General features: G+C 51.6%; 1 protein-coding gene across 7 annotated transcripts in view; it reads left to right on the forward strand.

The window, feature by feature from the left end:
* The first annotated feature begins 743 nt into the window (after nt 1–743).
* The window catches only part of SMUG1 (single-strand-selective monofunctional uracil-DNA glycosylase 1), a 68,970-nt gene continuing 54,257 nt past the window's right edge, over nt 744–15,456 (forward strand). Inside the window, exons 1-3 of one of the 7 annotated variants that reach the window (XM_073213447.1) lie at nt 744–947; nt 6,118–6,181; nt 14,837–15,138. In XM_073213447.1, the coding sequence (XP_073069548.1) occupies nt 870–947; nt 6,118–6,181; nt 14,837–15,138 (444 nt within the window). In that variant the 5' untranslated portion in view covers nt 744–869. Of the gene's footprint in view, nt 948–5,300; nt 5,436–6,117; nt 6,182–11,326; nt 11,446–14,624; nt 14,715–14,836; nt 15,139–15,456 lie in introns of those variants that run through there. The other 6 variants (XM_073213446.1, XM_017678636.3, XM_017678637.3 and 3 more) reach the window with 6 other exon arrangements.

The raw sequence follows: 15,456 nt of genomic DNA on the forward strand, positions 1-15,456 counted from the left end.
CTCTAGGGATTTCTCCAAGCTCAGCAGGAAGGATTGAGGTTAGATGCTTGGGAGAACTTCCAAATAGCCAAAGAGAGCATTCCTGAAAGGAAGCTGTGGACCCAGGGGTAAGCCTGGTCTCTATCCAGACTCACGACTCCTCTCCCTAGTCTTTGCTCTCCACAGATCCCAAGCCTCTGTTAGGGTGACTCTGTACCCGTGCTCTGACCTCTTCATGGACACTGGGGGAGGGGTTGGTGGTCATGGGCTCCTCGGCTTCCCTGATGCTGAAGCATAGGCTGGGGCATCCTCCCACCCTGCCCTTGTCTGTTGCCCCTGCTCTGGGACCTGTGCCTTCATGCACTCCAGCCGCCCCTCATGTTTTCAGGGAAGGGGTGGCGGAGTGTCTGAGGGGAGCCATCTCTCTCTGTGGGGAGATCTGTGCATGTGTTGTGACATCTGTGGGGCCATATGGCTGCGCATGGCGGGGTGTGCGGGCCTGCGTGTCCTGGTGTGATTTTACATCAGCTCTTGCCCCAGAGCAGCAGAGGCCCCACCCTGTCCTGGGGGTTAGCCAGTGGGTGTGATGAGCTTGGGGCTGTGCACCGGGCCTCTCTCCCAGTGTGGGGCGCTGGGAGCTGCCTCTCCTGTATGGGGCTCCCAGCCCCCTCCAGCCTCCCTCCCGCCCCCACCCCCCTGGGCTCTGAGGCTGGGCCTCTAGAAGCAGAGCCATCTGTCCTGCATCTGAGTGGCCACCAGAGGGCTCCGGGACCAGGCTTTTCTCTTCCGCGTGAGCTGTGAGGATCCCAGCAGCCCCAGCATCAAGCTTTTCTGGAAGTGCGGGCCATTCTCCTGCAGCTGCTGCTGAAGGGTGTCCAGGCTGGGAGGCCATGGGAAGGGGACACAGCCTTTGCCTTTTATTATCCTATTCTGAAATACCTCCTTTCTCTCTCAGGAAGTCCTTCCAGGTATTTACCCTCCATTTCTATTGCTAATAGAGGGAAGAGATGGGGCTGAGGGAACCACCCTTCTTTTTTGTTGCATTACCACCCTCCCTTCCCCCAGGTTTCAAGTTAAGTCTTTATTCTTTCCCTATGCCCTGACCATCAGAGCTCAGACTCTGCTGTGCCATAGCATCTGAGGACTGGATAGGCAACAGTAGGAAAGTTGTGAGCTAGACATTAGGATGGACTTCCTGGTAGAGAGGGGCATGAGCCACTGGGTTTGGTGTCTGAGGGAGGCTGAACACGGGGAGGTTGCCTGTTCATAAGGAGCAAGGCTCTGGCTCTGCGGGGCTGTGGAGAGTCCTCTGTGAGCCACAGCTTGCCCGTACGTCCCTCGTGGGGGCTGGGGCAGAGGGCTGCATGTCGCTGCCTTGCCACAGGCATCTCAGAGCCTCAGAAAGCCATGGTTGTTGCTTGGTCCCTGCCATCTGCCCCAAGTCCTCCAAGGGGAGTCCATATTCCTTGCTCCTTCCTCTGAGCTGGGGAGGAGAGAGCGATGGAGAAAGGATGTTTGTGGGGTCTTTTAAAGGAAAACCCCCTGAGCCACTCCCTCCGCTGGTTGACAGTTGCTGGCAGAAGGAAGGACAAAATGCCAAAGCAATTTTCTGCATCTGCTTAAGTGAGTCTTCAGAGCCCCTGTCAGGTCTTCAGATTTTTAGATTGAACATCATCAATCTACTAGGCAAAGACTAAGTCAATGCAGGGTGGGGGGCTTCCTAGAGCCGGAGGATGACACACTGTTCCGTGGGGTGTGGAGGTGATGTGATTGGTTCCCCTCTGTCCTCTGCACCTCAGCTTTCCAAATGGCCTGTGAAATGTCTGCCTCTCTTGTTGGTCCTCAATGCTGAGAGGGCCCTGGGATTGTGGGGAGAGCATGCATTTGGGGTCAGATCCCCTCTCATGGAGACAAATGGTGCACCTCTGTGCCTCGGTTCCTATGTCTGTAGGGTGGAAATAATGATTCTTACCTCTCAGGTGAGCTCTGTGAGACAGTGTGTGTGAGGGGCTGCAGAGCACACCGCACAGCAGGGTTTCCATCCCCATGTCTGCCCCAGTCTCACTTGTTCTTGGAGAAGGAGAGATGGGCCCATTTACCAGACAGGGAAATGGGGGCAGGAGTGATCCTAGGTCTCTGCTGGGTGTACTTGAGGATCAACAGCTGGGGCTCCCTCCCACTCCTCTCTTCTTCCCTCCCTTTTGTCTCATTGCTCTGCTCTGACTCTTCCCCCTCCTCCTGCCCACCGCTTTTCTCCCTTGTTTTGTTCCCCCTTCTCCCTTTCAGCTCTATGCTTCTATTCTTCCACCTTCTTCTCTTCATCCATTCAACTTTAAGGTGGGTGGAAGGGATTATTTAGAAGGACAAGAAATACATATCCTGCACCCCCACACAATCCCCTGGGATGCCTCCTCTTGCATATTGCCCCAACTTCTTGGTCTTTTTCCTTGATCTCAGCAAAGGTTGATGCCCCTGTTCCTTGGGCCTGGGTTGGGGAAGGAAGATATTGATGAAATCTTGTCCAAATAAACAATGTGTGTCCTGGGAAAATTGCTGAACAGGACACGGTGGTCCCTGCCTTTGAAGGGCTTATGGCTTGGGAAGGAGGCTGGCTCTCAGCAACAATGTGACCAGTGCTACCCTGGAGGCTTAAATATGGTGTGGGGGAGCTTCAGAGGCACATCAGGGAAGGCCTCACAGAGGAGGTGACCATTGAACTGGGTTTTGAGGGATGAGCTTGAGTTTTCCCAGTTCATAAAGGGGTGGACAGAAAGGCAGTCCTGTCAGAAGGGCCACCATAGACAAAGACATGTAAGAAAGGGCAAGGAGAGTTCAGAGCATTGCCAGTAATTCTGTGTGGCTGGAGCCCAGAGAGCTTGCAGGAGACTGAAATCCTAATCTAGGAGTTAGGCAATGCTCACCAACCAGACAAGAAGAGTCCAGAATGGGGTGTTGCTCCCAGCCAAATGACAAGGACAGGGTAGGACAGGGGACATTGAGAAGAGTCTCCTGGGCTCTCATTTACTCCCTCTTTGTTGACTGTCCTTCCCTGGGAAACTTACCTAACTGATCCTGGGCCTCAATTGTCTCATCTCTAAGATGGGGATAGTGATGCATCAGCTACCTGAAGACAGGTAAGACAAATGCTGTGGTTTCTTGAGATGCTGTCCACTATCTGGACTGTGTGACCAGGCACGTCTTTGTGGAAGAGGAGGGCTTGCTTCTGGCCCTAAAGGACAGGTAATGTTGAGCTAAACAGAAGAATGAGGAAGGCTGGGGGAAACGTGGGGACAAAGTTAAGAGGCACAGCAGTGAAAGTCATGTCTGGAGGACAGTGCGTGGCTGGTGCACAGGGTGAAGGAGACTCACAGGCACCTGTGTGTGAATCCCACCCTCTCTCCTAGCTCTGCTGTCTTTGCCCTCAACCCTCTTGAGCCCAGACAGAGCAGGAGAGAGGCCAGAATTGGAGGACAGGGTCTGGGAGATGTATGGGAATCAGGGCCATGAAAGTGAGATGCAAACAGCGTGTAAATCAGCCTCCTCCCTCACCCATTGCCGGAGGTCTGTTTTGTCTGAGGTTGAGCCAACAGGAGGGTGGAGAGGAACAGGGGGTCCTTGCAGCTTCCTTCTGGGGCTCCTCCTGCCTCACTGGCTCTGCCTGGTCAGGCATGGGGACACAGTCCTATGCTGCTCTTTCCCTTCTGCGGAATGGGGAGCTGTTCCAGAGCTGGAGTCCCTGCCCCACCTGTTCATCCCAGGAGGACTGGCCTGGTTCCCGGGGGAGCCCGCCAAAATCCACAGAAAGTCTTTGAATTTCCCTGAAAGCATGAAGGGCAGGTCAGAAAGATGGCCTCAGACAGAAGGAGTGACTGGGATGGGGCTGCAGGCAGGGAACCTGAAGGGTAAGGGATAGGATGTTGGGGAGGCCTGGGGAAACAAAAATTCCCAGGAAAATGGATAGTGTAGACTCAGTGAGCAAAAAGCCCCAGAGACCCTGAGAGACACATTCCAGCAGAGACCCTGACTGACAGAGACAGACGGAGAGAGCCCTGCTCATATGTCCGGGCTAGGACATGCCATACCAGCGCGCGTCTGCTGGCTTCCTCTCGCCTGTCTGCCTGTCCCTGGCTGATGGTCCCTTTGTCTGTCTAGCTCTTTGTTTGTTTGTTTCTTTGTTTGCCTGTCTTTCTCCCAGCTCCCCCTTCCCCCTCTGCTGTCTGCCTGTTGGCCCAGACCTCTCTGTCTATTGCTGCACTCTGCCTGGTCCACCTCTCTAGGGAGAGAAAGCTGCTTGCAGGGATCGTGGGACCCCTGGGTCCTGGATTCCTGGTCTTGGACAGGTTCATGCCTTTCCCCTTCCTGATTTTGGTCTCAATTTCCTCCTTTCTAGGACGGCCCCACCCTCTACCTCCTAACATGTTAATAAGACTTAGACGCGTGGGTGACTGTACTTATGATTGCTCATGCTTTGGAACAAAGGGTTTAATTAATTTCAGAGGCAATACTGCTCTTCAATCTTCTAAGGACAAAGCAAGAAGGAAATAATGACTGCAGCATGAGACACAGTGGGTAGATATTCAGAGGAACTTCCCAAAAGGGCAGTGTGGGATATATTAGATCAGGTCAGCTAAAAGAGATTAAACACCCACTTTCATACTCTCCTGCAGAGGGGTCCCATGGAAGGGGCAGATGGGCAACTTGACCTTCCCTGGTCCATGTAGGCTAAGAAAAGATCTTTTGATGTTTTGAGGTAGCTGGGAATTACAAGAGGAGGCTAGGGTATTAACCCCAGCCATCACCCTTCCTAGGTCTCCATCTGCATAACCTCCCAGGTGGCTGGGGAGAGGGCCTGAGGGGGAAGGGGTGTGGAGGAAGTACTATCTATTTCCCCACCTCCACCCTGTTTCCCACCATCTTCCCAAGCTGAGGACCACCCCCTCCCCGCCAATCCATGAGAGATGGCTGCTGGGGACGGAGTGATGTATGTAATGCAGATAAAATGTCAGCAATTCTAAATGGGTCCAGAGATGCAGCCGTGGTGGTGGGGGGTGGGGAGGGAGAGAAGGGCGGAGCAGGGGGGAAATGAGAAAGCGAAAATGAGATGTGGGTCCATACTGGGGATGGTAACTGGGGCAGACACCCCCTCCATCCAGCAAAGGCCAGAGGAGGGGTGGGCCCATGCGGCAGGAACCCAAATGAGATTTTGAAGAGGGAGCCCGAGGGTTGGGGGTGGAGGAGAGAAGGAGGCGGGTGGGGGCAGCGGGGGCCGGAGCTGCTGATGTATAGCGGTTTCATAACTTCCTCAGTATTAAAGGCAGGTTCATGGGGAGGGCAGCGCCATTAATCACCAGGCTGAATGGGGCTGGGATTTGCTGAGAGGCGCGCTTGCTGTCTGCTGCTCCCGCCCGTCTTAGGGCGAGAGGGGACAGGCAGGGATGCCCCTCCTGAGCTAAGGGGTAAGACCCCAGGAATCTATTCTGGGTGTTGGGCAGGTGGGTCCTTGCCAGTAGGGGAGGGAGTTGGGGGCTGGGGACCCTGGCAGGAAGAAGGAAAAGGATGAGGAAGGTCGTGGAAGGGGTAGGAGCTGATGGGGCAGCCGCTGAGTGGACCCTGGGGGAGAAAAACTGGGGAGGGAGGATTGTGCATTTGAACATGAAATTGATCACATGTAAATCTAATGCAAATGACATGCAAACGAGCACAGGATTTCTTTGGGTCCACAGCTCAGGCATTCTCTTTCTTGGACTGAGAATTTGGGGCCAATTTGCATCCAGTTGCATGCCCAGAGTCCTGTTTCTTTATTATTAATATTTTCAGAGGGAGAACTCAAGGTGTCACTTAAAGGGGTGAGGGATCAAGGTGGAGTTGGTCCTCTGGGCTCCCAGGGAAAGGGCAAGCCACCCCTGGGAATGGTAGCATCAGGAAAATTGACAGTGAGTGGTCTGTGTGACAGTGAGGAGGCTGAGTGGTGGGACTCCTGGGCTATGTGTCTCAACTGATGGGGATCAGAGAGGCATGGACTCAGCAGCAAGGCAGAAAAATGGAGAGACAGACAGATCTCCACTGCTTCAGAGACAGACCCTGGGCAGATAACATGAGGCTGCATCGCATGTCCTGCATTGTCATCCTCTTTTCCAGGTGAAGAATGAAATGATCAGCCCAGGGCTCAGAGAGGTAATGATCTCCCAAGGTCACACCACTGGTAAGTGACAGACCCCCAACTCCAAGCTTCCTTGGAAGCTGAGTATTCCTTTCAACCCACTACAAGAGCATGTCTGAATGAAAGCAACAAAAATAGAGAGCAGATATTCAGGTTTTCAACAGGTATTTACTGAGCACCTAAAAGACACAAGGCAATAAGCCTGTGCTCAGGAGAGAGACTTGAGTGTTGACTTCTCAAAACACAGCCTAGCAGGGGCCATAAGGCATTTTAGCAATAAGTGAGACATGTAAGAGTTGGTGACAAGGGTCACCAGGGAGGTACAAACACAGGTAGGATCACGGAATGCTTCCAAGGGGAGCTGGCTTTGGGGAGTGAGTACAGTGTATTCAGTGGCAGAGGAGGAAGCGGGGAGGAATGTTCCAGGCATAGGGGACAAGATGGGCCGTTGTGCGACGGCAAGAGAGGATGAGTAAGGACAGCTTTCCAATGTGCTGGTTCATAGAGTGTGTGGAGAGGTGTGAGGGAGATCAAGCTGAAATGACAGGGGCGTCAGGATATGAGAGGGCTGCGGGGCCAAGCCTGGAGTCCAGCTGGGAATGGAGAATAGGGTAAATCGTTCAAGTGATCACTGATTCAGTCAATACACGTCTGTGGTATACCAAAGAAATGACAGGGCTGCTCTGATGGCTCAGGATGCAAAGATCAGATGTCATCCTTCCTTTAGGAAGTTCAGTCAGCAGCAGCGTCCTCCTCAGCAAGTAGAGGTACGGAGTGTGTCCCTCCTGGTGTTACTGTGAGGATTAGATGGGAGAATCCACCATAAAGTACTGGTGTAGGAGGAACACTCAGGGAGGTTGCTAATTGTTGTTACCATCCCTACCACTAGCCGAAAGGTGTGGAATGGAGGACAGAGGCAGGGAGAGGGTCAATAGTTGCCGCAAAACTTGGGGAGAGATGGAATTGTGGGAAGGAGGGGACAGTTCAAAAGGGCTGCAAGGACAAGAGAAGGAAAGGGACAGAGCCAGATCAAGGGCAGGGACAGTACGGTCTGGGAGCACTGCAGAGGAGGGAGGAGAGCTTGGAAGACTCATCCTCAGGCAAGTCCTGCTCAGCTGCTGGTTTGCTGGGAACTCAGGGTAGGGCAGGGCAGGGCAGGGCCTGGGTGCCTGTAGGCTGGGAGCTGGGCTTTCTGAGTTCCTTTCCCACTTGTCACTTGTCCCTCCTCCCAGACTCATCTTGACTCCTGTTCTAAGTTGCTTAATGCAGTTCAACCTGTGGGAGAGGCCCTTCCCATTCTGCGCAAAGCCCAGCTTCCCTCCTCCTGATGCAGGACTCGGGGGCCAGTCCAGTCCCCTTGGCTGGCTGTCCATCTGATGTCTGTGTGGTCCCCTCAGGATAATTGCTCTGGACAACTCTAGCACCACTCAGACAGATTGTCCGGCCTCCTGGCCCTGACATCTCCCACCACGGCATCAAGCCAAATTACTCAGGCCCCCAAGCCCCGGGCTCTGGTGAAATCCGATTAGCGAGGAGAGAGCTGCGCTGAGCTGACAGCTCCTCCGATAATTGCTTCCCAAGTAAGCGATGCAAATCAGCCCATCCAGCCTGTCCCTGCTCCTCTCCTGGGGACCCAGGTGTCCAGGCCCCAGGAGAGGGAGAACACCTGAGTTGGAGAGACCTGGAAGCTGTCACCTGCCTCCAGTTAAGTGGCCATCAGCCCCTAAAGCTGGTCGGTGCTATCTTGAGGCTGAGACAGGGAGGTGGGAAGGGGTGGGGAGGCTGAACCAGGGGCCCCACTGGCTCTGCATTTCAGTTTACTGAAAACTGAAAGGTTGTCATTCTGCCTCTCACTCTCACCCCTGGGAAAAGAATCCTATGTACCCATTTCCCAGTAACGTAAATGAAGGCAGAGTTACAGAAGACACAGAGACAGGGAAATGGCCAAATCTGTAAGGAAACTGATGGATGAATTTGCAGCCTAGCTCCCTTGGTTCTCTAGTTCTAGGAGGGAGCCAGGAGTGGGATGTGTAGGACCTTTGGGCAGCTTTCTCCATATTTGAGCTCCTCCCCACCAAGCTGGGGAAAGGCACGGTGAGGCAAACCCCACAGAGCTGGGATGGGGCTGTGATACCATATATCTTGAGATTTTATGCCTGTACCAAGGAGGACATGTCTTTGGGATGCAGTGGCCCTTGCTCACTGCATACATAGGGAATCCTCTCCACTCCCCTAAACTGGGGTCCTTTTAAGGGCCTGTTAGTACCTTTTCTTTAGTGCCTTTCCTTTCTACAGCTTTACCTCAAGCTGTTTTGTTCTCTGACCCCCTCATCCCATCTCCTGCTGATCTCGGAGACCTGAAAAGTACTTTGCTTGCAATTCTGAACTTCCAGGCCCCAGACCCAGCGCATATGGGTCACTGTCTTTGTGGAAATCTCCAGGATGTGTTCTCTGGTCTTGTCCTCCATGCTTGTGTCTGATATGGCTCTATGGCCTGTATTTTGGGTCCTGAGACTAATGTCTGCCTGAGACTCTGGCACATGGACATAACAACAACGAACCTTTATGGAGCACCACTCTGTGCTGGGCATGGTACTGAGCACCTTATGTAATCAAGTCATTTAATTATCACAAAAGAAGACAGATTACAATAATTCCCATTTTACAACTGAGTTAACCAAGGCATGGAGAAGTTAAGTAATTTGCTCAAGGTCATCACTAGTAAGTGGCAAAGCTGGGATTCATATCCAGGCAGTCTGAGTACATAGACTCTAAAGGCCTCTGCTATGTGGCCTTGACTCTCCAATGCTCTTCTAATGTTTACTGGGCTGACTGAGAGAGGACAACTGTCCAGTGCAGTGGAGCTGCGAGATATGGCTACACTGGAAGTCAACCACCAGAAGCCCTTTGGGGCTCCCTCCAGCAGAGGAGGCTGGAGCTAACAAGAGTGACACCTGATACGTAGGGAAAGGTGAAACAGGGTCCTTATCAGTCTTCAATCTCCGGTATCTATTTACTTGCCTTTGGAGCCCTGCAGCTAGACAGCTCCCCTTCCCTACGCTGGGAGCAGGGAGGCAGGGGAAGGGCTGAAAGACTGGCTTAGAAACCGAAGTGGCTGACAGTTAAAGCTAGAGGCCGATAGATGGCGCTCATGGCCCAACACAGTCCTGGCAGCGCTCGACACCAAAGGAAAACTAGCCATCAGGTTAACCCCTTAATGCCTAGGCTGGTTGGCGACAGAAGCTCTGCCCCAGGCCTGGCTGTTTCCTAGGGAGTGACTCAAGTGTCTAGGCTTTGTCCAGGCCACAGCCTGCGTCTGCCTCTGCTCCTGCCCATCAAGCTCTATCCATAAATCGCATTGAGCCAGCCCCTTGGAGACCTCCTAGAGCACCAAGAGGCTAAGACATGGACAAGGCAGGTTGGCAGGGTCCCACCCCAGCCCAAGTTTCAGCTCTCAGAATCTATGTATTGAAAATCTACAGGCCTCCGTTTTTAAGCACTCCACTTCAGGAGAGCTCTTCACTTTCATCTTCCCTGAGAGGAACTCACCAGGTAGGGAGGAATAGCATGGACAGAGAAAGAGAAGTCCCCCATACTCCCCTGGGGTCAGCTCTAGGGACTCACCGTGGGTTGCTCAAGACTCAGTTTCTTCCTGTGTTGTGACTCACTCTCTCTGGGCTTGTCCACTGGGGTGAACAGGTTTAAGGGACAGAAACAGTTATCCTACTTTTCCAGGAAGTTGAAATTGCGGGTAGGGGTCATGAAGGATCTCTGCTTGCCTGTCACTCATTTCACTCATTAATTTCAAGCCAGAAGTGGACTTGGAGTGTGGAGACAAACTCAAAGTGCTGGCAAGCAAGTTGCAGAAGGGTAAAGTGGGCAGAAAGGTTGTCCAAGGGATGGTGATGCTCCCAGAATTCCTAAGCAATGAGATGACACCACAGCATGGTTCTCCCCAACCTGGCTAATTTTTGTTCAGAGGCACAGAAATGCATAGGTCTTGGAGATAGCCAGTTCTAGAAGCTCAGAATACTCTTATTTCAGTCATTCAAGAGAAAGAAGTAAAGAGAGGGGAATAGATGTATACAGAGGGAGACAGAAACACACATATAGAGAGAAAGCTATACAAGAGATTCGGGATAGAAATGTATTTACATAAGCAGAGAGAGGCAAAGACACAGGGAGAGAATCTGGCACAAATGAAACCTCAGGAAATAATGGACTTTATGATGTGGATGATTAATTTAGTTTCCAAATTCTTGCAAGTGTGGGGCTGGTTTTTCATCTTTGGTGTTAGAGAGTCACTGCTCACAGTTCCCTGAAGGTCCTTCTGCACCCATTAATTTTCTGTCTGTTGGTAAGAGAGCAGGGGAGAATGGGGAAGGGGGTAGCATCCTTCCTGTTCTGAGGCTCACTGGTCTCCTTCCTTAGCACCTGAAGGGAGGCCTTATTTCTTCCAGATCTAAGTCATGGCTGTGCTGAGGTGCACAGGGATGGTGGTGGGAGGAATCCAGAAGATAACTAGCTGTAGGACGTTTCCTGTCTAATGAAAATCTTATAGTCAGGACACAGAAACAGACCCAGACAGAGGAAAAGTTTTGGATATTGGTACTGGATTGGGGTGTTTGGGAGGTAATGGACTAGTAGGTGCAGCCATGGGATTGGGAGTGATAAAGGAAGATGTATTGGATAGAGTATTTGAAGAAGAGGTTTGGGAAGGATGGGAGGTTATAGGCCTGAGTAGACAGCAGGGCAGAAGAGGGAGATAAGGCAAATGGTAGTAAGGGTGGCTGGAGAGTCTCAAAGCCATTACAAGAATTGTTAGGAGATGCAAGAAATGGCTCCGTGGCTGTTCCATATACAGCCCTTGGAAGGCTGCAAAAGGGAGGTCTTTTATACCTGCAGCTGCAGGAGGGCTAGAAATGGTCTTTAGTCATTGTTAATATCCTCAGGTAAATTGAGATATTGGGGCCGATTTGAAATCCCTTTGGGAAAAGTATTGTGGATGAACTTTTGGAAAGGTGATGCCCTTGAGGTCTTGAACCCTGGATGTCCGAGGTACTTAAAGGACGTGGCCTCTCCTCAATTCTTCTCGATTTAGCGCTGATGTAAAGAATAAACTACAACCCCCAGCATCACTTAAGGCTGACTTTGCATACCTTCCGGGTATTTGAGTATTTCCGGCGGAAGTGGAACCAGCTATACGCCAATCTCCTTTGCTCCACAAAGCCGACTACGACTCCCACAGTCCTCCGCGCCGGGGGCGGGGGGAAAGGAACCGGAAGCCGTGTGGGGAGCTGGACCAGGTGAGGGAGTAGGAGGCCGGGAATTTGGGGCGTCAGGGGTAGGCTGCGGACTCTCAGGGCTGCTAGGCGGCGACAGGCGGGGAGTGGGGATGTCTGTATTTCGGGACCCCTCGCTCAGCCTGGGTCTCGACCCGACTTAGGGAGAGCCGAGCGCAAAGAAGCGTCCGGCAGGCCTGCGGGGACCAGGCTTTCCCGTTGGGCGTAACCCGCGGGCGGACGCGTTGTTTTCGTATGGAGGCTTAATCGGCCCCCTCCGAACCAGAAGGAGGGAAAAAGTGTTTCTGATACCATACTCAGTTGTTGTTGTTATTGGTTTAAGGATTTGCCGATTGTCTCCGTAGAGTCCTGGAGTGTCCCCAAGGGACAGGGGAGTGTTTAGTGTCTTCGATCCCGTATTCACTTGCTTTTAGTGTCGGTGAACCTAGGTTAGGCCTATCGCTGGATCACCCTCCGCTTCTTTTGCACTTAATGTAATATGACACTATCATCTATAAAGTTATCCACATTTCTTGAGTCTCTGGCTCTTCGTGAATTTAGGCAAGACTTCCGAGTTCCTCCTTAGGGCTCTCATAGTGTTTTGTTCGGGACATTAAAGCTCAAATCAGTGTATTACAGTTGTCTTCTCAAAGTAGTTTATGACCTGAGCTTACATTTTACCCGATTTCATCCCTACCAAGAGATAGCTACTATACCTATCAGGTAAGCGACTCGTAAATGTTGAAAGAAAAAAAAAAGAGGGCGGTAGGTTGGGTGGAATATGTGATTTTCATTTCACAGTGAAGAGAGTTAAGTGACTTGCTTAAGAGAATCTTAGAGATGAAACCAGGACTAGAATTTGAGTTATTGGACACCCACCTGTGGTTCTTGCTATCAGATGTGGCTTTGAAACACTGAAACTAAGGCCTTCTTACTCTTTGGTGTATCCCCACCTTGCGGTCTCCAGCAGAGGTCTCTAAAGATCAAAGACAGGTTCAGCTTAAGAGTTGAGTGAGATCCCAGAGCTGTCTGACCCGCTAACACTAGGGCTACATGAGAGAAACAAAGCAAGAGCTCCTGGGACGTTTGAGTTCCCCACATGTCTCCTATTCAGCTTTTGTTTGAGCCCTTTTGGCCCTGGGTGGCCACCTGGATGGGTCAGTTAAGACTTCTGAGATGAGTCTGGGGAAGGATTTCTTAAGTTTGGCCCTGATTTTTTTTCTCTCTCACTTCTAGGCTAGGGTCAGAGAACAGGTTGGTGGGTCAAGTTGTTGTGTCAGCTCTGAGGCTCCATCTGTGGTAAGGGGTTACTCTTGACCTGGGCAAAGGGTTGAGAGGAAGATGAACCATGGTCCATGCCCTGTGGGAGGTTCAGATGTGATGGAAACACACCTAGAGTCTGGCAAGCCCTGAGCTGTAAGCGGAGAGCAAAGTGGGCAGCTGAGCCTTGAGTGAACTCATGATGTAGGGAATAGAGCAGAGTCCACCAGGAAATGCTCCTTCCTAGAAGGTAGTTCTAAATAGAATAAAAAAAGATGGGATGGACAGAGCTGAGCAGTTGTTTGTTGACTACCTAGTAAAAACTAGGACCTTGGAGATAGTGAAGGAAATTGAACAAGACCTGGCCTTTGGCTCAAGTATAGTTGGGGAGACAATCTGTGAATTCACAAAGAAGCCACTAACCATTGTGACACGCAGTGGTTCTCAGCCTTCACCAATCATCAAAATCACCCGAGGAAGCTTGTTTAAAATACAGACTCCCAGGCCTCATGCCAAACCTGCTCTTGTGTTGATTGTGGTTGGGAAGCTGTGGTAAATGCTGCAGTGTCCTGAGGAGGGAAGGCTTTACCAGAGGGCTAGTGAGCTGCATCTTGAGGGATGGTATGAGTTGGATGTGTGGAATGGGGAAGTCATAGTCCTGGTTGACTTAAGGAGTGTATTTGGTTGGGTTTGTAGAAGTGGCATGTGCAGTTTTGGGAGGTGGGGTAAGGAAGGCATTTTGAAAGTGTTGAGTGGGATGGTCAGGCTGGAACACTGGGTTTGCATGGGAGTGGTGAGAAGAAAGTTTGAAAGGAATAGCCTTTGCAGGTTACAAAGCTTGCTTGATTGCTGTCTCTGCCTGCCCCCTTTCTCCCCAACTAGTTACACATAACATCTCATTCTGTCCCTTACCAATATTATTAAGTGGATATTATTTGTCTCATCTGAGGAGGATTGCCTGTGGGGAAGTTCACTCTGGATTAGGTGAGACCGAATAAAGACAATGGAACACTGAGGGTAAAAGGGTTTATACCAAGCTTTATTATTCTCACATTGGCAGGTTGGCATGTTGAATGCTGGAATCATGTCTGCTTCTGGCAAGTCTGCAGTCCGTTTCTGTCTTTGCCTCTGGGCAGAGCACTGGGCGGAGGAGCTCTTTGTAATAGTAACATGGCCAGTAATGGCTCATTGCCAACAAGTGTGTAAGCATTGGCCAACTACATCAAGTAGTTTAGGGTTAGGTGAGGTTCCTGGCCATAGGAACTTCCATTTTCCCTACATTATTATTCCTAGTATTTGGATCAGGAAATCCCAGGCTCTGGCCTTGGTTATGTAGCTTGTAAGAGTCTATTCCGAGTCTTGGTAGTCATCCTACTCACCACAGAGGGTTCTTGAATGTGGGCAAGAAGCTGGGCTGGGATTGGGTGGTGGTTAAATTAGCAGGGTGGCTGATCCATCCATCTAAGGCAAGATGGTGTGGGTGGTTAAGGGCACAGCCTTGAGTCAGTTTGGGTTCAGATCCCAGCTTTGTTACTTTGTTGCTTGGTTTTGCTAAGCCTCAGTCTTCTCACCTATAACATGGGAGCAATAATTACCACCTCATGGGGTTGTTACAAGGCTCAATAAGGTGTATCTGGCACAGAGCAGTTGCGTGCCACCTGGAAGCTATTGTAATTAGCCCTCTGCAATTAGTCTCTGGGCTGTGGCTGTGCACCTGCATCATACTCTTCAGGATATTGGCTTCCAGGACGCAGCCTATCCTGGCTGGGCTTGTCTTATTAAGAATGATATTAAAGGTGATGAAAGTCTGCCAGCAGTGAATATTTATTGAAAGCCTACCATGTGCTCGGCATGGCCCAAGAACCTAGTGACTTAGGGCTTATGCCTGATGGAACCGAGGTTTGGCTGGAGGATGATTAGTGTTAATGGGTTATTCTCACCAGGTGATAATATGAAGAAGAAGGACACTTGAAGCTGTCAGAGGAAGGGCCCTTCATTACCGAGAACTGAAGTGAGCTCAGTCCTGCCTGAAGGTTAGGGGATGGCTGACACAATCTTTTCTGCCAAGAAATGGTAGTAGGGGCCCTGGCCAGCCTGGATCCCCTCCCACTGTAGGACTGAGGGCTGATGGGGCCTCTGTCCATCTCTTTTCCAGGTGCCGGTGACATGGCTGCTCCCCAGGCTTTCCCACTGGGACCCCTCCATGAGCCTTCAGGTGCCCAGATGGAGTCCCAGCCCTGCCTTCAAAGCTTGGCTGGGGGCTTCCTGGGGGAGGAGCTTCGGCTTAATGCTGAGCTGAGCCAACTGCAGTTTTCAGAGCCTGTGGGCATCATTTACAATCCTGTGGAGTATGCATGGGAGCCACATCGCAACTACGTGACCCGTTACTGCCAGGGCCCCAAGGAAGTACTGTTCCTGGGCATGAACCCAGGACCCTTTGGCATGGCCCAGACTGGGGTAAAGGGCTTGCCTTCCCCTGGTGGGTGGGGTGGGAGGCTCCAAGGTAGATACTGGGCTGCGTGTGCTGTGGAGGAGGTGCACGTACATGGCTGTGGACATGTGAGTGGGCCCCCCACTCCCCTCCCAATGCCCACACTGGCTCCTGTGGTCTCAGACACTCCTGGCCTCACTGCCCATAGTTAACCAAGCACATTAATGGTAATTCCGTTTCTCCTGTGAGCTGTCCACTAATTGCCCTTGAGAGCCTTCCTTCCGCCAGCCCCATCTTTACCTTACCTTGCCGGATCTCCCCTCTCCCTAGAGTGTTTGGGTCAG

Source organism: Manis javanica, chromosome 10 (assembly GCF_040802235.1).
Source record: "Manis javanica isolate MJ-LG chromosome 10, MJ_LKY, whole genome shotgun sequence".
Taxonomy (NCBI): domain Eukaryota; kingdom Metazoa; phylum Chordata; class Mammalia; order Pholidota; family Manidae; genus Manis; species Manis javanica.